Below are 23606 nucleotides of genomic sequence, written 5' to 3'. Positions count from 1 at the left end.
TCTGAATCATATTGCTGACAAAGTCCATTTATTGAAATCTCATTGTGGCACCTGTAATCACTGCCCTCCATACTGCTTTATGAACATGTGACATTCAGATACAGCAATGATTTTTCCACAATTACGCCTTGCTGGCTTTTCATCACAATGGTTAAAAAAAATAATACTAATGGAGACATTTTTTAAACTTGGTCTTGTATTCAGTGAGACAACAGTGCAACAGGCTGCAATGTAAGCACTCGGGGGAATATGCAGCATCAATTTACGTCGACTAAAAGTGCTTGTTTTTGCCACCGACAGGCTCAGATTACTATTCAAAGTGTCTGACAACATTATGGAAAGGAACGTACAGAGATGAACCTTTTTGTTGAATACTAAAATCCTTTTTCTTTGACCTGAAACAGCCCCGACATTGCTATTTTCAAATCCACCTGGCTTTCTTAACATTAACCTTGATTTTGTCATTGACAGGAAAAAAATTAAGGTTACAAAAAACATCTCGGTTTGCCTTTTCACTGTTTAACTATCACCAACTCTGGTTTGGTTGAAATAAATCCATAATTCATCCAGTAAGATGTAAAAATATTATGTCTATATACACGCTAAAATTACTTGCTACTGGCACATTTACTGACAGTAATTTCGGGGCTGTTTCTGGTTAAACAAAAATGATTTTACTCTTAAATATAAAGGTGTATCTCTGTAGGGATATTTCATTAACACTGTCAGACAATAAAAACAACAGTCTGAGCCTTTCAGTGGCAAAAAAGCACTTTTAGTGACGTAAACTGACAGTGCGAACATGCACTGAATGGTTACGTCGCAGCCTGTTTGGCTTCTCCCATGAGTCTCTTGGAAACCAAAATATAGAAAAAAATAGGGTCTGAGTTGAAAAATACCAAAGTTCACCTTTAATTATAACAGACCTTTATAAAAAGAAAACAACATTGATTGAGTCCAATGGTAGACATTTGTAGGACTTTAAAAGAAACAGAATCTTTAGTTTGTCTTCAAGTTTATCAGGCCAATGTGCCCCGAAAATGATATTAAAGAAAGATATTTGTGGATCTTATGTAAAAAAAAACCAACCCAAACAAACAACAAACACTCCTTATACACTTAATATGCTTCAGAAATCAAAATGGTGCATCAAAATGTTGAAACAGTTCCTGGAAAGAGTTTGATTTGTGTAAACGTCCTCTGCTTTTGTGTGACTGGGTCAGTCGTCGTTGTCTCTCTGTCGCAGGCTCCTGGATTTGCCGTTCTGTGTCTTTTTCCTGAAGGAAGCAGGTCCGCCTTCCTCTCCGAGGGACGTGATGATGCGCTCCTTGAACTTCGGTTTTGGCTCTGGCGGCAGGTCGGCCGGAGCGCTGGCGGTGCTTCCCTCCACTTGCGGCAGCTGTAAGTCCACCTTGGCGCTGCAGGAGAAAGAAAACAGAAGAGTCAGAGCTTTTTAGTAGCAACTGGCACACAAATCTAGTATCAGGGTTCGTGGGCTGCTTATTAATCAGTGGATCAATCTATCAGTATCCTAATTAACCATTAAAATAACACTTACTAAGGATCCTCCTCTTCTTGGATCTGCTCCCAGACCCCATACGGATTGACAGTTTTGGGCCTTTTGGCTTGTGTCGTCACTGGTGCCGCCGTCTCTTTCTTCTCCTCGGGTTCAGCTGTCGTGCTGTGGACTTCTTCCTCTTTTTTCACCTCCTCAGCCTCCTCTTCAGGAGCGTCATCACTCACTTTGTCTTCTCCCTCCTTTTCTGAGGGCTCAGCTTCTGCTTTCCTTTTCTGAAAACAAAAAACAACCAGGAAAACTGTGAAGTCTGGAAATTATTACAGAGAATCTTGACATTTAAATTTGCTTATGACTAATTTTCATTCATCGCCAGGGCTCCTCTCACCCTGAAGCTGATCTTTGGGACTTTGGGCTGCTGGCTGGCTTGTTCGGGGACTTCAGCCTCCTGAGATGCTGCCGGGGCCTCGCTGGAGCCCTCCTCTCCTCCTGCAGGCGGCTCTGGCTGAGAGGCTGAGGGCTCCTCCCGACTCTCCTCCTCTTCGTTTGCTCCAGATCCAGACGCTTCACTCTGAGGGAAGCCTGCTGGCTTCTCCCAGCTGGTCTCTGCGAGGTGAGAAGGATAACACACAAAGAATAAGAAATCCAGAAACACCAGTGGTAATTAAATTAATTTCAGACCGATAAAAAATGATTCTACCTCCGGTCACTGAGTTGTAGTAATACGTATAACCTTCAGGACTGACGGCTTCCATCCAAGGACAGCCTGAAGAGCTCTAAAGACAATATTAACAAATAAATGCTCGTCATCAGCAACCACAGGGTTCCTACGGCTTAAGGCACATTCAGATTTAAGATCAATTTTACAACAACCAAAATTGACAATCAATAGCTCAGGGACAATTTTTCCCAAATATTTATTGTAACATTTAAAGAAATGGCTTTTTTCTTTCTTTCAGATTTTGCATATTTAATATGTAAAAAAATAATAATACTAATAATAAAAGATGTTACCAGTTATTTTTTAGTTTCACAATGCAATATCAGAAAAAAAATCATGAAATCCAATGTCTGAGCATTTTTAAGACTTTTGACAGATTTATTTAAAACAAGTCCATATCAGTTAAGGCCTTTTTTAAAATGAATTAATGCATTTTAAAAGTTTTTAAGGATCCGTAGGAATCATGAACCAACATTGTCTGCAATAAAATCAAGATAGGAATGCACGATATTTGAACCTCAGTCAGTCCAGGGACTCCAGGCTGTGCACAGGCCGAGTTTCCTCCCTGGAAACCGCCTGGTTTTTCCCACCGAGATTCTGTAGTTAAAATACAGAGACAACACAAAATGTTGGAAAGAGTCAGTTTGACCATTAAGTTTAAAAATATTGTGAAAGTATGGACAGTGTTCGTGTTTTTAGGTTCTCCGCACCTCCAGTCTTTGTGTTGTAGTAGTACGTGTGTCCATCCTCTGTCTGTCCTTCGACCCAAACTTGCACTTGTGTTTGTGCTTCTTTTTGCTCTCTGGGCATCTTGGGTACTTTCTCTTTCTTTTGGTGTTTTTTGGGCTGCGGTTGTACCTGTGGTTGTGGTCGTGGCTGTGTTGTTGTTGTTTCAACTGGTAAACCTAATCGGAATCCAGAAACGCATAATTTTAAAATATCAAAGAGCAAAAACTCATCACACATTTTAATAAAATGTCAACACAATTACCTGCTGCTTCTCTTTCCATTCTCTTCAGATCTTCCTGATACGCCTTCATCGCTGCGTCCTCCATCGCCGCAAACTCCTTCGACATACGTTCCTCCTGCTTCGCCTTGTCAATGCTCTTCTTTTTAATCTGCAAAAAACAGATAAATTGAGGTGAGTGGCAGCGGCTGGTAGCCAATAAGAAGAGACTTTTACAGTCAATGTCATGTCTGAACCTTATCTCTCCCACCAGTCCTGAGAGCAGTGCCAAGAGGGGCACGTTTTTCCTGCTGTGTGTCCCTGAGAGACCTCACTGATGAATATAGATTATGTATAATCTGTGTTTTTGTAGCCATGCAAAGCTATGTGCATCTGTGTGTTTGTGAATAAGCACGCAGACTGAAAAACACGAAAAGATATCAGTTTCTTGCGATGGGGACAACTTTGCCCAAATATCTATTTTAACATAAAACATTGCACTTTTTAGGTGCCATTAATGCAAGGGGCATTAGCAAACATTGTTTTTTTTCACACAAATAATAATGGGACAAACATATCTCCATATGGACAAAAGAATTAAAAAATACATTTTAGTGTTTATGAGATTTGATATTTTATAACAAAACATTAAAAAAGATTAATAAAATCCTATTTTCCATGTCTTAGCATTTTTAAGACTTCTCAAAGATTCATTTAATACCAATTAAGGCCTTATTCTTTGATTAATTAATCCAATTTTGAGACTTTTTAGGTATCCATGGGAAAGCTGTCAAATAATTGTCCACATATTACAAATAATTTTAATTTATGACACTATGAGTTAAAATGTTGTCTTTTGTGAAGATGATATCTAGCTAAATCAGAAGTGGGCAGCACTTTACTCCCTCAGGTGGAGTTATTCTATCCTTGCTTAAACACAAAAAGAAACACTCATAAAAGTTGATACCTCAGAGATTTTTGCAGCCACATTTTCTTTGTGGTTCTTTCCTCTCTCGTGAAACTCAATGCTCTGCAGAACAAAACAAACACACGTTAGCATATGAAGGATACTGTCCTCATCTATATGGTCTTTTGGAAGACTCACAGGCTTATTGTCCGCAATCCAGCACTTGCAGTACTGACAGAACTTCCTTGGCTGTGACTTCCAGTAATCCGCCCTGGAAAAATACACAAAACTACTATTAGTAAGCAAATCATTTGTGAATTAGATCACCTTTAGCCTGAGAAGCTAACGCGGGCATCTGGCTGATTTTCTCCCCAGGTTTGATCACTTACTCCAAATATTAACAAATAATGCTCACTGAACTTACAAAACAAGTATCTGAGTGTATCTCGTTACTTACATTTTAATTCTCGGTGGTTAAAATACGAAAAAAGAATTAAAAATGAACCGGGAAAAAAAGGCAACCGTTTCCCACATTTCCAGAATGACAACACTGTCCATTTTTGATGACGTCATCGTCAGTTGCCGTAGAAACGAGCCCTCAAACTGATAAAATATGCTTAAAAATCCCACAGTAAATTATATATTAACCCTTAAAAATGGTCATATTCTTAGAGAAGAGTTTGAGTTTGATAGGAAGCAGTAGGATCGCCAAGGAGTCCCACTCCCCCGGCATATGTGTTGCCCCGCTCGCGGAATAAATAAAGGTATGACTGACGGTAAAAATATAACACAAAGCTATCCGTGCACGAAAAACGCAAAGAGCAAAGAATTTGCTTTGGTGCATTACATAAACACCTAGCATGAACAGTTACAGAAAAGGATAAATTTACAATTAAAATGTGAAATTTAGTATGAAAACTATGTACAATATATCCTGATAGAAGTGCTGGTTAGTTTCGTGTTATTTTAATTTGTGATTAGGCCTACTTTGTGCCTAAGTGATGTTTATTATCACTGAATAGATGTAACCAAATCCTTTTTAAACAAGTTACCAGAAACTACATAGATGCTACCTGAAATATAAGGATCTTGATACAGTCGATCGATATCAGACTGTACCGTGGTTAAATTTCTTTGTTGCGTTGAGTGTGTATGACTTCCCATATGGTCTAGCGGTTAGGATTCCTGGTTTTCACCCAGGCGGCCCGGGTTCGACTCCCGGTATGGGAACAAATGTTTTTTGAAAATATGTCGGATGTTAATGTAACTTATGGAAAGCCTATGTTAAACCACGGTTTCAGATATAGATGTTTGAGCAACTAATGCAACAAGTAAAAGAACAACTAAGCAGCTGGATATAAGATGGCATATTGCTAATCTCCCAAATGTAAACATATCACTGAATTCTAAGCATTTTACGGGAAGTCCTTAGAAGTCCTAAGATTCAGTCATAATGGGATAGTATTAAAAAAAAGAACAAAAACAGAAGAGACAGGAGTGTATCACACTAGTCAAAAATATTAAACACACAAGTATTGAGTGACTTGATAGTCAAATTAGAAAGATAACACATATTGCTCAATATATTTTGTAAAAACAAAAGAAAATGTATAGCTTAATATACATTTCAGAATTTTTTTGCCAACATCAGTATCAAATAAATTATTTTAAAAAAAAAATTTTGTTCCATAGTTTATGAAGAAAACAAACACTTATTTTTTCCGATAATAACTTAAAGTTTTAAAGATATGACCAATCACAAATATGCAAAGATTTAAAATTTTGAAAAGAAATTTTCTTTCAATACTTCTTCTTCTTCTATGGTGGTGAAGTGAGTCTTAAAAAGCGAAAGTCCATAAACCTTTTAGTATTTCCGGTTCCCTTGTCTTAAACATGGATCTATTCATGGATGTATCTATTATCTTAAAGGGTTGATGCTAAAATCAATACATCATTGGATGCCATGGATGTATTATAGAGAAGTCGATTAATGCCAGAATGGATCGTCCGGAGGGAGGTGGGCGGGATCTCCACCGCACGTCATCAAAGGCTCAAAGCTGAATTGACCAATCACAGCAGCGTGCAATTTCTGGCTTTTTTTTTTTTTTTTTCTCAGTTTATCCGCTCATAGACTGTATATAATATCTGTGTCTTTACATATCAATTTTTATTAAAATTATTTTTGCACTGTTGCTGCAAGGGCCAAGGGCTCGACTGGTTGCGTCATCACTGAGCGCGAGGACACACTGTAGCATGACGTCAGAAGCGCGCGGCTGACCCACCGCCGTAACTTTATCCCCTGAGCCGCTCCGCCGGTGTCCCGGTGCAGGTAATCGGTTTCCTCCGCAGTTCGGTGCCAGAGCTCCGGGGCTGCCCATGAACGGCACCATGGCCGCGTCCTCACACCGGATCATGATGGGCCCGCTGGTTGCTGCCATCGACCAGGGCACGAGCTCAACTCGCTTTCTGGTAAGAGCGGCGCGTGCTAGCTGTGTTGTGTTTAATGTGTGGCTCATAAACGTGCCACACACGCGTGTCCTTGACTTTATTATCCAGATCGTGTTTTCATTTTTGGACGTTTAGTTCCGCAGAAGCTGTGACGGATTGTAGCCGGTGTTTGGGTTCGTTTAGCGGTAATAGATTAGCTGTGTTTTGGTCGAAAATGCTGCTAATTAGCTTAAATCTCCAAAAATGCTCCTTATAAGCCCCTAAAAGCAGGACTAGAGTCCCCTTCTGGCTGTGGCTGTCTTACATTAGAGACTTTGGTTCCACAGGGTTGCATATTACTGTATACTGTATATTACTATAATACTGTATTCACATTCAAATTTGGGGATACTTTTACTTGACTATTTCCATTTTGTCCTACTTCAGGTACTGTTCTTTATGTGTTAACCCTCCTGAAGTGGCAAATATTTCAAGTTAGGATTTAAAGTATTTAAGTTAAAACCTGAAAACGAAGTTTCATTCTTGTTTTGCATGCTGGTTATTGCCAGTGGTTTATTTTGGTAGAATTTTAAATAAGACCTGTAGAATAAAGTGATTTTGATTAAATATCACTATTTTCAGCTTAGATTTGGTTATATTTTATTCTGATTGAAACGTTCGTGCCACATAATGTGTTCAAGATCAGAGTACTTCTCCCACAGCTGCACTACACAAAACAGAGTACTTTCAAAATAGCTCAATTAATGCAGTAAAGCTGCTTACATTTTTGCATTAAAATGTGTATTAACTGATGTTAATGGCTTTACATTTAACTCCATAGCAAAACACAAGTGTCTTTTGTTTTTGACTGTGTTACTGATGCAGCAGGACGACCAGATGTTTTGAATCCTTCCCGGGTGTGGCTGAAAGCTGTGAGCCAAGAATTTAAGAGAATTTTTTTTTTTTTTTTTTTTCCAATTGACACGAGTCACGTCAAACAAAGTTGTAGTGCTCACGATGACTTCTCGTTTGAGTTTGGTAAATGCCGTTCGACGCGTGCAGAGATATTTCTGTCTGTGATAATTGTACACTGAAAAGATGGTACTGGTTATAAATAATCATAACACTGTGTACAAAAGCAGGCGGTAGAAAATAAAAGTATTTTATGACTTTGCTTTGAAAGATCGTACTGTTATGCAGAATCATTGAAGGTGTGTCGTAAATCACTGCAGATAAGGCATCTTCTTCCTGATGACAAAGGTCAGAAATTAACAGATCGCTGTTTAATTTGTAATTGAAAGGCTTTGAGTCTCGAAAGCAGGTTTGGATCCTTTAATTGCTGGGTTAGTCTAAAAATCTGTGTTAAATTACCCAAAGGGAGGCCTTTAGATGATTTAAAGCGAGTGCACGCTCAGTCAGCTCTCCCTGCAATGAATGAAGAATAACTTGAGTTTCTTTATTTTCTGTCTTTGAAGGTGTTTAATTCAAAAACAGCAGAGCTCCTCAGCCATCATCAGGTGGAAATCAAACAGAGCTTCCCCAAAGAAGGGTAAGAAACACACAATACAATTCCTCAAAGACGCACACACAATTTAAAAAAATGTGTCTAATTTGTTGTGACTCGTTGCTCTAATGTTCAGATGGGTGGAGGAGGACCCCAAAGAAATCCTGCAGTCTGTGTACGAGTGCATGGAGCGGACGTGTGAAAAACTCACCCAGCTCAACATCGACATCTCAAACATTAAAGGTATTCACACTCGAAGCGCGCTGCCGCCTGCTCTCTGGAGGCTTTTGTTTCAAAGAGTGTGTTGTTTGATTGTTTGCAGCTATTGGAGTGACCAACCAAAGAGAGACCACGCTGGTGTGGGACAAAGAGACGGGGGAGCCGCTCTACAATGCAGTCGGTGAAGTTGTTATTTATACGTCATTTTGCTTTTATTCCGGCAGAAATCAGACATTGTTTATGAGTTTACGTGGACATAATCAAACAGCAGTAGGGTCGTTTGATTTGACTGATTTTTGGTTGTTTTTTTGTTCAGTTTGGTTGGATCTGCGGACTCAATCAACAGTTGAACGTCTGATTAACAAAACTCCAGGAAGGAATAAGAACCACTTGAAGGTGAGCCCCGTCTGCTCTCTCTTATATGAGATGACATAAATAAGATGTTTTTATTAGGTCTTGGTCTTACGTATCATTAATCACTCCTAAATATTTGATATCAATTTAGGCATCTTACAGCTCATGACGCATGCAGACTTTTGATGCTTGTTGTTTACGTTGTCGTCATCCTGCAGCATAAAACGGGGCTTCCAATCAGCACCTACTTCAGCGCAGTCAAACTTCGCTGGCTGATGGACAACGTGAACGAGGTCCATGAAGCCGTCGTGTCTCACCGTGCCATGTTCGGCACCGTCGACTCCTGGCTTATTTGGGTGAGTGGCATTTGTGAAAAATAAAGAAAATGCTGCGGTGGGTTAGGAATGGTGGCGGTCTGAGGCTGCTGCGTTGGTGAAAAGCTGATTTTTCGTGTGTGTTTGTGATGTGTGTTCCACAGTGTTTGACAGGAGGGAAGTCAGGCGGAGTCCACTGCACAGACGTGACCAACGCCAGCAGGACGATGCTGTTTAACATTCACACGATGGACTGGGACCCAGAACTTTGCACGTAGGACAGCTGTTTTCATTGGCTTTCATCCTCATGCCCGCTATTTAAAAAAACTGAATGAGATTCTCTTTTTAATGTGAAATCCATGCCAGAGTCATTTCTACCTTTCAGGTTGTTTAGAGTGGAACTAGACAAGTTTTTGGCTTTCACTTTACATTGGGAATTAATTGTTGGTTGCACAATGTAATGGCATTTCCATTTGTTTTCAGAAGCCTTGCTTTTAGGGAACGCAGCTCCGTCAGCCAGTGCGTGACCTCCCAGGAAAATAAAGGCTGGATTTATGGCACAATATAGATTTAGATCAAGATGTCAAATGTTACATTTGCTCGCTTGAAGGAGTGATCAGAACAGCATACAGGTTATGAGAAGCATTTTATTTAAGCTAAATCAACATCTGCAACTCACGAATATGTTTCTAAATATGTGTCCGCTCGCATTAGTGGACACACTAACTATCTTTGGATAACAAAACAAAACTTTTCTGCTTTTCTTATTGGAGCTGGAAACATTAACATCATAACAGTGCAAATCGCCACTAAAGTGAAGCGCAGACCGATTCGCATATTCAGGTCCCGATAAAAGCACAAAACAATCGACTTACCTACACGAGTGTCCGGGGCATCCACCAGTCAACATGGCATATCTGATGTTATCTGGAGATCTCAAATTCATTTTAAAAATGTAGGAATGTATGGCCTCGTAGGGTTTCCGCAGTGTAGTTTCTAATTATATATCAGCAAAATACATAAATTGAACGGAAAGCAGAACTGTCCTAATTCTTCAGTTCCTGTGACCCGTCAGATATTTCGGTATTCCCATGGAGATCTTACCCAGAGTGAGGAGTTCTTCAGAAATCTACGGTCTCATGGTGAGCACGCTTGAATATAACACTTTGTCTAACACTACACTTGTATTATGATTAATGTCTAAATTGATGTCATCCTAATGATTTCATTGCTGTGTCTTGTGTTGAAAGAGTAGAATATCTCAAACAGACCGCTAATCGGATGATAGTTTGTCGTCTAAGTGCATGAAGGTTGACTGAGAATTTTTTTTAGCCATTTTTTTTGTGTGTGCCATTTGTCTCTCCTCTCTCACTGGTAGAAAATATGTTCTAGCCGGGTAAGTAATACTCGCCATCACTACTTTTCTCATCGTGCAAACCCGTCCCGCTTCTCCGTGGCCAAAGCGAAAGCGCCATCACACACAGTGCATTTCCAAGACTCCAGTATAGCCAGCTGTGTGTCGCAGTACTGGAATTTAGGCATTTAACAGGTTTTTACAGGCTTTTAGAAATGAATAATCAAACTGAAGCGCATCACTCACTGCTGCTTGGTTGGAACTAACTCTTAACTAACATGATACATTTGCGATGCTGTTGACCACTTTATCTCACCAAGTGTCCAAAATGAAGTCTTCATTTAACTGGAGATGGTAAAACAAAGGAAGACTGTAAACTTTGAGTTTTTAGTTGTAGTTTGTTATGTAATATTTGTCATTGTTTTCTTTGTTTTGATTTTTTGTCAGCTATCTAAAGCAGCTATTTTGGGGTATTTTAAGCAGCTTTTTATCAGGTGTACGCTCTCACGCGTACGCTCTGTTGGAAATGTACTGGATGCTCCCCGTCCCTCATCGCTTCTGTTGTGGCATGCCACTCGGCTGGTTGGACGCCCACCGCACCATCACCCTCTGCAGCGTCCCGAAATCTCTTCACTCTTTGGCACAGTTTTGTTGAGCTAACTCTGTTCTCCAACATCTAACTAACACAGAGGCAGCCTCTGGTGTAGGAGTGAAGACATTTTTTATTTATTCAGGTTCACACTTGCCCTCAGCGTCCCCTCACTGTTACAGTCCGCTTCATGTGAAACATTGTGGTAGAATTCAAATCAGTATATTTGTGTTATTTGGCTTCTCGTAGTCAAATAATGAGTAATAGTTTTCAGTGTTGTTGTCGGGGCAAGTGGCTCATAGTGATTGGTAGTGAAGATGTTTTCCCGTTGCTGACTGATTGTATATGTAATTTCTCTTGAATTCTGGCTGTTGGTTTGATGCCTTAGCTACAAATATCTATGTGTAAGTTCAAAATAATCAGTCTCTATACATTTAACTTATTTCTGAAAAATGCACATAGCCATAGACACTTCTCCCCCCCAAAAAAACCAAACCAAACAAAAATATTGCAAGAGAAGCAAAACATTAAAGTACTATAATGTGACTTTAACATTGAAGTACAGAGTTCACTTATTAAACAAGTTTTTTTTCTTTTGACAGAAATCTGGAGCTCTTTCAGGTATTCCCATTTCAGGGGTAAGTTTATCTCTATTTTTGTTCTCCAATTTTGTCGTCTTGTACTTAATAGTATGCTGAGGAATCAGTGCGTCCTGATGGATTTACGTGTTATTTGAAAACAGTGTCTTGGGGATCAGTCAGCAGCACTTGTCGGACAGATGTGTTTTCAGGACGGACAGGCTAAAAACACGTACGTTTTTTTGCGTGTGTTTTAGACATACATCTCTTCAAATGTGTCATTTCTCCATTGCCAGAAAGTAAACTTAAAGTTTGAATTTGTTTTGTGTTTTATGTCTTTATTTTGTGTGTTTCAGGTATGGAACTGGCTGCTTTCTACTTGCGAAACACAGGAGCCAAAGTACAATGCTTAAGATCTGTGTTTTAACGGTTACAGAAATATATACATAAATAAATTTGGACATAATTAAATAATAATAATTACAATAATGAAAGAATAAATGAAATATGCTCAAATGAATATATAAATAAATAAATATATATCAACTTTTACATATTTATGCATTTGATTGTCTATTTAATTATATATTTAAGTAATTATTAATAGTTAAGTCATTGTTTGTCTTTCTTAAATCAAAGATTGCATTCGTTGGTTTTTTCCTTGTCTGTTTTGTTTTGCAGCCTGTCATGTCCGACCACGGTCTTCTGACCACTGTGGCATACAAACTTGGTCGGGACAAACCTGCCTGCTATGCACTAGAGGTGCGGTACCTTTAATACACCAATATCCCCACACCTGTCATTGTTTTCATGATATTCTGTGTAATTATTCAGTAGTTTGAGATTTAAAAGTTGTTTTCGGGTACTTGCCAGGGCTCTCTGTGGCTATCGCAGGAGCGGTGGTTCGTTGGCTGCAGGACAATCTCGGGATCATTGGATCGTCTGAAGAGCTCGGTATGTTTTGCTGTCAACCACAAAAGAAATGTAACAAACAGCATCTTCAGACTGTGGCGTCATTTCATTTATAGGGACACTTTAAGCAAATAAAGACGCTGAAACTGTTGCACAGGTAGGTAGTTATATCCCCAAAATTGGCCTTTTGTTGCTTCACTGGGTGCTTGAATGCTAATATTTAGAGATATGCAGTGCTTTCTTGTCTGTCTGCGTATTGTAATTTACTTTATGCTGTCCTCCTTTTTTCCCCCAATCCTTTTCCTGTTTCTTTCCCGCTGCAGAGAAGTTGGCTGCGTCAGTCGGTACATCCTACGGCTGTTATTTTGTTCCTGCATTTTCGGGTCTTTATGCACCTTACTGGGAACCCAGCGCAAGAGGGTAAGACTCAGAGCTGCTCTGTAGACAGGAACTAAGTCAATAATAGTGTCTGATTCATTCACTCTTTTTTTCTGTGTCACAGGATCATTTGTGGGTTAACTCAGTTTACTAATAAGAGTCACGTTGCATTTGCTGCACTGGAAGCTGTGTGTTTCCAGACGCGAGAGGTGAGTTCCCTCCTTTAAATTCCCCTCATAAGACAAGTTTATTTACAAAACTACTATTTCTTATATTTATTTGCTTAGATGTGTGATAATTGGAATATTTCTTTTGATTGCAGATACTAGACGCCATGAATCAGGACAGCGGCATCCCCCTGACTCAGCTCCAGGTGGACGGAGGAATGACGTCCAACAGGCTGCTGATGCAGCTGCAGGCAGACATTCTCTGTATTCCTGTTGGTAAGATGTCCATTCATTTCATGTAATTGTGTTTTTTTTTTCTGCTGCAGAAAAAAAATACATAGACGACCACATAACAACGGAAAAACAGTTCTGTTGAACACAAGTGAGACGAAACTATAGTTTGGATAACATTAAAGCCAGAGGACATATATTGTAAGATGCAAGATGTAAAATGCCAATATATGAATGATACAAAAACATAGACCAAAAACAACAGCAGAAGCATAAACCCACAAATAAAAAGGAAACATAAATTCGAAAAGGTAAAATAAAAATAACACAAAAAGACACACTGGATGTTTGGAAATGGAGACATCATTGAACAAAATGTTCAGACAGCACAGAAAAATCATACAACATTCAGTTTTTTAACAACAAACTCGCCCTTTGCTACTGTCGTATCGAACTGTGATGGTGCTACACTGCCCTCTGCTGGCGTCATGTGGGATTAATATCACACTGAATAACCTGGTACAATAGGAAAGTTGCCAAAAAATGAGTAAGCATTACATTTTTTGGAAATGTGTGACTTAAAAGTAATTGCTTAGTTCCAATATGCTGTACAAATACACATAACATGCTAAATTAAAAACCTAATATCAGTACGAGTAAGTGTTGATCAAGCATACTATTTTTTTTTAAATGTTTGGAAAATTGTGATTTAAGTCATTGCTCATGTTATTGGTTTACGAATCTGTCCCTGAACACATCCATAAAAAAACCACTGATGTTATTGCTGCTACTAGTAAAGCAATTATGGTTAAGAGCAAGAGTTTCCTAACAAAGTAGCAAGCATCCTTCTTCATTTTGTCGTCATTAACAGCAAATATTGTATTGATTGTTGTTTCCAGTGAAGCCGTCCATGCCTGAGACCACAGCTCTCGGCGCAGCGATGGCGGCGGGAGCGGCAGAGGGGGTGAGCCGTGTGGAGTCTGAGCCCGGAGGACCTGAGTGAAGTCACCTCCGAGAAGTTGAGCCTCAGATCAACCCTGAAGGTACAGTCAGAGCTGCTGTTTCTGCACACCTGCACAAGTAGCTGCTGCTTAAAAACTTTATTTCTTTGTGTTTTCAGAGAGTGAGTTTCGGTACGCTCGATGGAAGAAGGCAGTTCAGAAATCGATGAACTGGGAGACGACAGAGCCTGTTGGAAATGGAAACGGTAGGCATGTTTACAGTTATGATTCACATTCCACAAACTGCTGTAAGTTTTGTGTGTTTGGAGACCATAATATTTCCTTTTTGGGCTGTACCAAATATTCACAACATTGACATTCAGATTACACATTAACAGTCAAAATGCCAAGCTTTTTTTTGTTTTGCATGATAACTAATTCTGTTTAAATCAGATATTTCTGCACAGTTTCTGGTAAAGATTTGATGACAATAATGATTTAGTTTCCAGGGGTTAACTTGCTGGTAGTGGACTTCCACTGTGCTGTCATTGGTTCAATTGTGTGACATAATCTGTCCTAAACTCAGAAAACAACTGCAAAAACAAATTTTAGTCAAATTCAAAATAACCAAAGAGCACCTTTTTTCATTCACAGTTTGCAGTTTTATTGTTTTGTTGTCTAACTGTTTCTCTGTCTCTTCCCTGTGTGTTACCCTTTCAATTTCGGATAACTAAAAGGTGAAACAAGTATCTTCTGCAGCGTCCCTCTGGGCTTCTACATCATCGGCAGCATGTTGATGTTAGTTGGTGCGAAATACCTTGCAGGTCAGTGTCTATTTCAATGTGCATGCATGAAGTTTTTTTTTACTTTTAGGTAATATTTTTTTCTATTAATTTCTATATTTATTTTTTTATGAATTAGAATTTCAAATTAATGGTTTATGATTGTATTAACCTTTATTTATTTATTGTTTTTATTGATTAATTAATGTACAAAATTTTGGATTATGGATTGTTATTTTACTTTCAACGACAGGCCACGACTAGGCTCGGACTCCTGGAGGCTTTAAAGCAAAGAGGAAAGTGGAAACATTCGCTCTTCATGCTGGACCACATACTTGTACTCTTGGTTGCACTCTTTCTTCAAAAAAGGCATTCCAGGAGTGAGACGCTCCTGCTGAATCTTAGCGGAAAACCAGGACAAGTTTGAACTTTATTATTATTATTTTCTTCATTATTTTCTTTTTTGTTTTGTTTTCTTAATTCAAATGCAATTTGCAGATATCGGTACATTATAGCTTATTTTAGCAGGGGTGTGCATGCAGTATTTGTTTTTCTACAATGCTGATAGGAGCTTATTTATGTAGAAACTCTACCAGGTAGTTGAGATTGTCGTAACGTCTCCGCAGCCGTGTGAAGTGATGTTCGCCATCTAATTTGCGTCACTTGTTGTTTGTGTAGTTGTCGTTCCAGACCCTCCATTATGAGCAACAAAGGAAGTTTCTGAGCACTTTATATTTTTGTTTTGTCTTGTGGGAGCTGTGAACTAACAGAGTCAAATTTATGTATTTTTTTCTAACACTTGGGATTAAGGCACAGAAAGTTGGTAGTGAAATGAAAACAAGGGAGAGTTAACGGACTGATGAGGTTGTTTGAACACACTCTTGAACACACTGTAATGTTTGAAAACAGAAAAAGTTATTGTGTAAAAGGACAAATGTGCAACGAAGGGCAATAATGAATCAGCAGACAGTTTTTGAATGTGTCCAGTTAAAGTAATGCACACATATTTGCAAATTTTACATATTGAACATTCTCTCAAAAAGACAACAGTGAAGATAATTTAGGAAGAAAAACTGAAGTTAACAGGTGATTTATTTTGGAGACAAAAATGTAAGTGTAGCTTTTTCATACCAAGGAGTGTTATTGGCAATATTTATGGACTGTTATGGTCAGACTCAATTTAATGACTTCATCATGTTATTTGTCTTTATAGGGTCATGAAAATGCTTAAATACACTACTTTTCATAGGGCTTGTTATATATTTCTTGTAGTCTCACATTAATGTAATAATTTTTCATAATTTATTTGGGGAAATGACACATAATGTTACATAAGTTATCAAAAAAAAGAAGAAACTTCCTCAGCATGCAGTATGTTCAAAGCCAAGCTTTATTGTGTTAAAATGTTAGAGTTGAGCATTTTTGTCTGCTTAAATTATTTAAATTAAATTAAATTAAGACTACATTCAGAAACGTTGATATCTTTTAACCTGGATGATACAGCTGCAATGTGATCCCAAAGGGCAATTATGCACCGTCAATTAAAAGCTGTTGTTTATGCCACTGACAGGCTCCGATGTTTATTTGAAATGTGTTACAACATTACAAAAAGAACACATCTTTTTCTTGTTGCAGTGTGGTTTGTGTCTTGCTAAAGCAGAAGTCTGGTTCTGAAACTCTTTTCCGCAATGCGAATTCAGCTAAATATTCGGCCATGACATTGACAATCTTTTGGAAGATACACTTTTTGCAGTACAACACAAAAAAATCTTTCCGGCACTCCTTGTTGCCACCATTTTCCAATTTCTCACCATTTCTCAGTATCCGTAATGTTGTCAGACACTTATAACAATCTGAGCCTGCCAGCCGCCAGTTCTCGATAATACACCAATAAAAATAAAGACACATAGACACAAAAATATGAGAAAATAGAATACAGGTTGTAATTTAAGATACCAGTTTCACTTTAAAGTTCAAGTGTATGAAACAAATGTCTATTTATTCTGTTGCCCAACACTTGTCATTTTTGTCTTGGATGCAGAAGTGGAGGCAGAACAGTTAACTAACATATTTGTGAACAAATATAACATATGGGAAATGTCATCTTAAATAGAGAAGCTGTAACTGAAGAGTTTCGTGCTAAAATTAGAGATACAGAGTCAAAATGACGAAGGCAAAGTTTGCTACCAACTCTCATGTAAGACCTTTAACTGTGAAACTGTTGGATTCGCTAATGAGTGATTTCATACTGAACAGTGGAAATATGTCTCCACACTTTTGCTACTCACTCTGCATGTCATTTCACTCAACTCATTCACAGTTGAGTGGATACAAAAACAAAATGTTCTCCTCTGTGTGACATGTTTAAAATGAGGAAACGGTGTTTGTGTCGTCACCTTTCGTGTAAGGAAACAGGTTTTATGGGAGAGTAAATGTCATGAAAAATAAACTCTCCAATTTCTGCAAAACAGTGACTTTTATTTCTCTTTTAAATAATGACTCACATCACACTGTTTCTGGGCCAAAGCCAAGACCAACCTGCCTTTCTTTAGGGGGAAATCCCAACCAAAAGGAGCAGTTAAAGGGGAGTGGTTTGTGCTGCATGTTCAACGCTCGAAATTCCATTTAGTTTATGTTGGATACATTCAGGCTTCATCCCGCAGGTGTTCGAGCGGTGGCCTTTACAGCTTGACCCTTAAAAGGTGTGTAAACCTAAAAATCCTGTTTTTTTTTTGTTGTTGTTTTTTTCATGTTTCGCGTTTGCTCCACAGTGGAGTTACTGATTAATTCATAAAGGCTGTGTTGTTAGTAGCTTTGCTTATGTAGGCAGCACTTTGGACTCATTTGCATATTAACTGACTTTTAATTACTTGTTTTTCTGTTTGAGGGATGGACATTAAACTAAATAAATTCATTTTGTTGTGAATATGCACAAACTTTTGCAGATCAGGATTTACTTTATAGTTGTTTTTTTAAATTAAAAGATCATATCCTAGAGTTTAAAGACTATTTATCAAGACCTAAAGACTATTTACAATGTAAATCAGCTTGGAATTTAATGGAAACTATCTGCAAATAAAAAGTGATTCAGCTAAATTCACCTCTCTAGGATTCACTTTAAGTAATTTTTATTGTGAAACTGACACGAGCCTCACCTTAGTGATCTGTCAACCAGGAAGTTGAGCCAGGTGTGGGAGGTTTTGGGACAGTTGTTCCTCATTTCTGATCTTGCATTGACTTGAGTAAAGGCGCGGGCAGGTGAGTCATTTTGTTATTACAACCTGACTCTTAATTGAGCTGTTTTGACATCCACTTGTCATTCTAGGGGTGTGAGAGCAGGAAGTTAACACATTACTCCTTAAACATGTTGGATCCAAGATGGAACGAGACCAGAGGAAGCCAGATTCTGGCAAAGGAGACCAGCATGAACCAGTGTGATAAAGGTCAGTTTATGGTTAACAGATATTCACATTCACAGCTTTCAATGCTGTGAAATTGAAACCACACACAGACTCTCTTATCTTCTCGTTCCTGGACATTTGATTCCACTTCTATTGTTTTCTATGCAGAACAAGGAAGTGTGTGCCCCACTATTGACATTAGAGCGCACTTCACAACATTATAAACAATAACTTTTTATCTGCAAATGTTGCCCTTGTAGGTCACAGTCTTCAATGATCGCTGTACGAAACCTGGGGAGATGACTAACGCCCTTATCTGGTTGTTTTTTTGATAGCAGTGTTTCCTGACATGTTAATAATTAAATTGTACTGTGAAGTCATGCCCTTTAATCCCAAAATTTAGGATTGTGTCTCTGCCAAACAGAGCAGCCAGATGTAGTAATAGTAATGGTTTGGTTTTTCAGTCACTGTGTGGAGACAGTGTCGCCAGCAAAAGTGAAAGCTAACTATTGGTGTTCCAACTCATAATATTTCCATTTTTCCTGTGGTGTGTGACAGTGAAATTTTCATAGCTTTCTTTTGGACGTGCCCTGCTTACGGCAGGTCCCAGCCTCACCTGCATGTTGTACCCAGGAACATCCCTAAACAGAGCAAAAAAATAAAAATTCATTGCCCAACACTTGTAGTGGGTCATAAATGATAATTGAGCGAGATTACTTTATGTTTGTTAATTTTTGAAAATCTTGAATTTTGAGTAACAAATGTGAATGCTTCCTCTATCCTTGCTACATTTATGATTTTTGGATGATATTGTTTCCCTCAGACTTCCTCAACGCTGACCCCAGGCCACCCGAATACGTCCAATCTGTGCACAGGAAGACAGTGAAAGAGCTGCTAAAGATGAGACGTCGGGTGAGTCACTGGTTGAACTGGCATTTGTACACATGAACATGATAAGACAAGTTAAAAGTTGTTTCACTTAAGATTTATTTTAGGGTTTTGATATCCCAGAAAAGGGTGCAATTAACCATTTATTCTTGTTTTATCTGTTGTAATATATATGTATTATTTCTTCATGAATGTGTGTTTAGGAGGAAAGAAAAACAAAGTTTGAGTATGAGGAAGAGCATTCCTCCACTGATGTAACAGGCCGCAAAGTAAAAGCTCTTAGTATGCAAATCATAACAGCACATGTGGGTTGGATACAAAAATGATTCCTGCCCCTAGTTTGGCTTTTAGTTAAGAAAACACACATACATACAATTACGTACAATAAGGTGCATACATAAGTTATGTTAAAAAGAAGAGAAAAGGGTAAATACTTGCAAAAAGATTGCAAAGAAGGACACAAATATTAAGGTTAAATGCAGTTACAACACTCAACTATAAGACATTATAAAATGTTAGAAATACTCAAGTCTTATGTTGCTTCCGCCAACCTTTGACACTTTTGTTAAAAATCTTAAAATCTTGTGTTCATTTTATATTGTTTGATAGTATGTTATACATAAAATAACTCTTTATTTAAATAATTGGAAATGTTTCAATTTCAGAAATTGAACCAATCACAAGAAGACAACAACTGGGTGCATACATTTAAATCTGCAAAACCTGAAGCGCTTGCCAGTGACCCGGGGCCTCCCCTGTCAGACCCTCAAGGGCCACAAAATACATTTGATATCACTAGTCCTTTCCTCCCTGCTTCTCCTGGTAATGGTCACATTACCCCAAAACAAATGCAGCATCCAGCTCTGCAGGGACCAGCGGCTCCGACTGCTGAAGTGATGACTTTATTTCAGTGGCAAATCCAGAAAGAGGCTCAGAGGGTTGGAGAAATTTCATCTGAGCAGCTGAACATGCAGGATGCGGATGGTGACACGTATGAAGAGAGTTTAGAGCTAAAAGCAGATTGGACAAAATTTCAAAATTTGCACGTGGATGTATTTTAATTGTGCATTTTCTTTTCCAACTGTCAGATGTCTTCACATAGCAGTGGCACAAGGTCGACGGGCTCTGGCTTATGTGCTCGCTGCAAAAATGGCTCAATGTGGCTCTCTGGACATGAAAGAACACAAAGGCCAGGTACAAACACTTATCAAGCTTGTTCATCTCAATTAATAATGAAAATCTAAAAATACTAAATCGTAAACTCCCGACTCTGTGTACACAGACAGCTCTTCAGATAGCAGCCGCCACCAATCACCACTTCATCGTCCACGACCTGCTGACACATGGAGCACAAATCAACACCCGAGACCTCTGGGGCCGATCACCTTTGCATGTGTGTGCTGAGAAAGGACATTTTCTCAGTCTGCAGGTAAGATTTAACTGTTAAATGCATCAAGTGTCACCGATACAAAACCAGTTTAGCACCACATAAAATGTTGATGCAGCATGTTTGACTTTAATTTTGCACCATTCCCTCTCCTCTCATAAATAACCAACAGTCCCCAAGTATTGCCTTGACTTGGGTCTTGCAGCTCGGTATAAAGTTTAATGTGGTAACTTTCCCTGGTAGTGAGGCAGGCTGTAACAATGGACCTCCTTGCATTTCACATCAGTGAATAATTTCTGAGATATAGTTGAAGAAGTTGGGGGGAAAAAATCTATGTGTAGTTGAGAAATAATGATGCTTAGGAAAAATTCAAGAGCCCTAACATAAACTTTCAGTAAGTTATAGGTGCGGAGACAAAAGTGCTACAAACATCCCCGATTGCTTTTACTTTAATGCATATTGTTGGTGGAGATGGAGTGAATTTTAAGATGTTTTTAAAGTTATTTTTTTTCACATAGCAGTGGCACAAGGTCGATGATGGAGTGATTTTAATATGTTTTTAAAGTTGTTTTTTTTGGCAGTAATCTCTAATGTGGCATTACATTTTATAAACATGTTTTGTTTGTAATGGCTTGATATGTAAAGTCGAAACAGTGGTAGACAAAGTTTTCAGATCCTATACTCCAGTACTAATAACACACTGTAAAAATACACTGTTACAACTAAAAGTCCTGCATTGAAAATGTTGCTCAAGTACACATACTTTTTAAAAGTCAAAAAACACAATCAAGTGACATCACAAACAAGTGTTAAATAAATTAGTCATCTGTAAAGTAAGCTTTCAGATAATTAAAACGGAGGAAAACCTACAGTGTTTCCCTCTGAAATATAGTGAGGTAAAGTAAAAAGTAGGATGAAAGGAAAAGACTCTATGCTTTCAGTGGATTCGCTTTACTACAGTCGTGCGTACTATTATGGGATTTTTGAATGGGATAGTAAAAAGCTGTTGTTAGGGTATACACGAACTACATCGCGGTCGCCCGTATTAAACGTCACCACTACAAACACTGTAAAAACACGTTAAAACGCCATCGAAAAATATTATAAACAGATAAATCTACAAGTTTGAGTGCGAGTCTGTGAAGCTGTAACGGCGGACAAGTGTGTTTCTGTGTCCTTTCTGTGTCCTTTCTGTGTCCGCTGTGATGACGTCAATGTCCCCGACAAACACTGTAGTCCCATTTAGCTATGTTTTAAAAGACGAGTAAAGCGGAAGTATTTTATGATGCAAAACAAAACGTTGAAACATGTCGCCTGGGTTAACCACAGACCTTATTTAGGGCATTTTACCGAAAACCCAGTTAAAAAACCTATAGACTTTTAAGACGAGGGAACCGGAAGTGCTGAGAGGATGGACATCCGCGTTGTAGGACTCGCCTGTAACACCTGAAGGCACGGTTTTTTTGAATTACATTTATACCTGCTTATCCAAGACGTGTGGAGGATACCCCCCACGATGACAAAACTGAAGGAAAACTACAAACGGAGTGGGAGGTCAGTACGAGGCTGAATGGCCACACACACACACACACAACAGTGTGGTTAGCTTACCTGTTGCTAGCACTATTGCTAGTCAGCTTACTTGTTTTTAGCATAGACCGTAGTGTTAGTTAGCTTACCCGCTGACAGTATATGATATATTTATGGCAATCAGTTACATGATGTAAAATTTAATCCGTTTTATATTCTTAGATATGTAGAAATTAATACACCTTGGCAAGTGAAATACACTTAAGTGGAAAAATCAACTAAGAAATAGAACAAAAAAATTGGCTGCAGTTGATTCTTGAGTTTATACTTATACTTTTGAGTTTTAACATTCTAGTATTGCAAGTGTCAGTAAAAAACATTAAAAACAATGATAACGTACTGGGTAAACAGTCACGCTGAAACTGATTTTTGATTTATTTTTACATAAGCAGTTAATAGGCTACAGCTACTCATAGTATATGTTGAAAAATTCATTTATTTTATTTTCTACTTTATTTTGTCTTCAGGTTTGTCCAGATCACGCACATCTTTATGATATTATTTATGAACATTATGCAATACTCTACTTTCCAGTGATTCTGTTAACTACTAACATAACTATTGTTTCTAGTAATGTTTATTATTGTTGAATGATTTTAACTTTAAGTTTCAGTAGTGTTGCATGTTAACACAGGTGCTTTTCTTTGTAACAACCTTGTAGATCTGCAGCTTCAGTGGATATGTCATCCACTGAGGAAGACGAGAAACATTATACAGACCAACTGAAGGAACATCTGCAGATCTGAGGTGAGATACTTTTCTCAGTATTATTAGCTGCCATGTTTGATGTTGTTTAATATTGAAAGCAAACTTTTTTTTTTTTTTTTTTAGCTTAATCTAAGTCTAAGTTTAGGGTCAGATCACCCAAAAAGTCACAAGATCTCATTTCCAGAGAAACAGTAAGTTTTAGATATTATATGTGGTAACTTGAAAAAAGAAAAAAAAGTGATACATTTTGTTAGTAATAGATTAAACAAAATGAATATCGCTGTTCTTTGTCCTCTTGGTCTAGACTGCAGGCCAATGGGACGATGCCAGGACAACAAGATCTTGTGACAATTCGGTAGTCCCAGAGACATCGATGTTATGGTAAGTAAGACTTTGTACTACCAGTTACCAGACTGCTGCTTTACACTGCTTTATGTACTTCTGTCCAGATCCATGCCTAATTCATTGAGACAAAAAAGGCCAAAAACCTCATAAGTTAGCATGTCCAAAAAATGGCGACAAAGGCAATACTATAGTATGGCGAAAAGAGTCAAAATTTGACCCCTCCTAAAAATGGCTGAAAACTACTTAGAATAGCTAGTTGAAGCGCATTATAGCATACAAAGTGGAAATAAAGGTCAAAAAAGGCCTAAAACCTGATAATTTAGCATGTCCCAAAAATGGCGAAAAAAGGCAATACTATAGTATGGCGAAAAAAGTCAAAATTTGACCGCTCCTGAAAATGGCTGAAAACTACTTAGAATAGCTTGTAGAAGCGCATTATAGCATACA

At 38.3% G+C, this 23606-nt stretch overlaps 3 protein-coding genes, 1 long non-coding RNA gene and 1 other non-coding gene across 5 annotated transcripts in view; 4 read left to right on the top strand and 1 right to left on the bottom strand.

Moving 5' to 3' along the window:
- Positions 1-2: 2 nt before the first annotated feature.
- wbp4 (WW domain binding protein 4) lies at positions 3-4649 on the bottom strand. The gene is made up of 10 exons (XM_042513098.1): positions 4548-4649; positions 4289-4361; positions 4151-4213; positions 3229-3355; positions 2948-3142; positions 2755-2834; positions 2217-2292; positions 1905-2122; positions 1559-1791; positions 3-1418 (listed from the first exon to the last, which is right to left on the bottom strand). Coding segments are annotated over exons 1-10 (1266 nt in total). The 5' UTR covers positions 4550-4649; the 3' UTR covers positions 3-1219.
- A 599-nt stretch (positions 4650-5248) lies between these two features.
- trnae-uuc lies at positions 5249-5320 on the top strand. Its single transcript has one exon. It is a non-coding gene; the product is annotated as a tRNA-Glu (tRNA).
- Positions 5321-6332: 1012 nt separating this feature from the next.
- LOC121962776 (glycerol kinase-like) lies at positions 6333-16407 on the top strand. Its single transcript, XM_042513068.1, is given in 24 exon segments — positions 6333-6559; positions 7993-8066; positions 8158-8264; positions 8344-8421; positions 8557-8636; positions 8813-8950; positions 9073-9182; positions 9984-10050; positions 10287-10304; positions 11454-11489; positions 11594-11661; positions 11786-11807; positions 11809-11829; positions 12111-12192; positions 12306-12383; positions 12665-12761; positions 12844-12928; positions 13042-13162; positions 14017-14087; positions 14089-14134; positions 14137-14160; positions 14238-14324; positions 14796-14882; positions 15094-16407. Coding segments are annotated over 24 exon segments (1701 nt in total). The 5' UTR covers positions 6333-6466; the 3' UTR covers positions 15105-16407.
- Positions 16408-17375: 968 nt separating this feature from the next.
- nfkbiz (nuclear factor of kappa light polypeptide gene enhancer in B-cells inhibitor, zeta) overlaps positions 17376-23606 on the top strand; it is a 13443-nt gene continuing 7212 nt past the window's right edge. Inside the window, exons 1-6 of the mRNA XM_042513066.1 lie at positions 17376-17542; positions 18166-18283; positions 19065-19153; positions 19795-20120; positions 20218-20323; positions 20412-20558. Coding sequence (XP_042369000.1) covers positions 18205-18283; positions 19065-19153; positions 19795-20120; positions 20218-20323; positions 20412-20558 — 747 coding nt within the window. The 5' untranslated portion in view covers positions 17376-17542; positions 18166-18204. The remainder of the gene's footprint in view (positions 17543-18165; positions 18284-19064; positions 19154-19794; positions 20121-20217; positions 20324-20411; positions 20559-23606) is intronic.
- LOC121962777 lies at positions 20572-23195 on the top strand. The gene is made up of 4 exons (XR_006107163.1): positions 20572-22070; positions 22768-22853; positions 22938-23005; positions 23119-23195. It is a non-coding gene; the product is annotated as an uncharacterized LOC121962777 (long non-coding RNA).

This window comes from Plectropomus leopardus, chromosome 24 (genome assembly GCF_008729295.1).
Source record: "Plectropomus leopardus isolate mb chromosome 24, YSFRI_Pleo_2.0, whole genome shotgun sequence".
NCBI lineage: Eukaryota > Metazoa > Chordata > Actinopteri > Perciformes > Serranidae > Plectropomus > Plectropomus leopardus.
The sequence above is the reverse complement of the archived record's forward strand: the minus strand, read 5'-3'. Positions and strand labels throughout refer to the sequence as shown.

Coding starts and splice junctions, on each gene's coding strand:
- wbp4 (XM_042513098.1), bottom strand. Junction 4,214..4,288: donor GGATTGCGGACAATAAGCCT/GTGAGTCTTCCA, acceptor TTTGTTCTGCAG/AGCATTGAGTTTCACGAGAG. Junction 1,792..1,904: donor TCCCAAAGATCAGCTTCAGG/GTGAGAGGAGCC, acceptor TTTTGTTTTCAG/AAAAGGAAAGCAGAAGCTGA.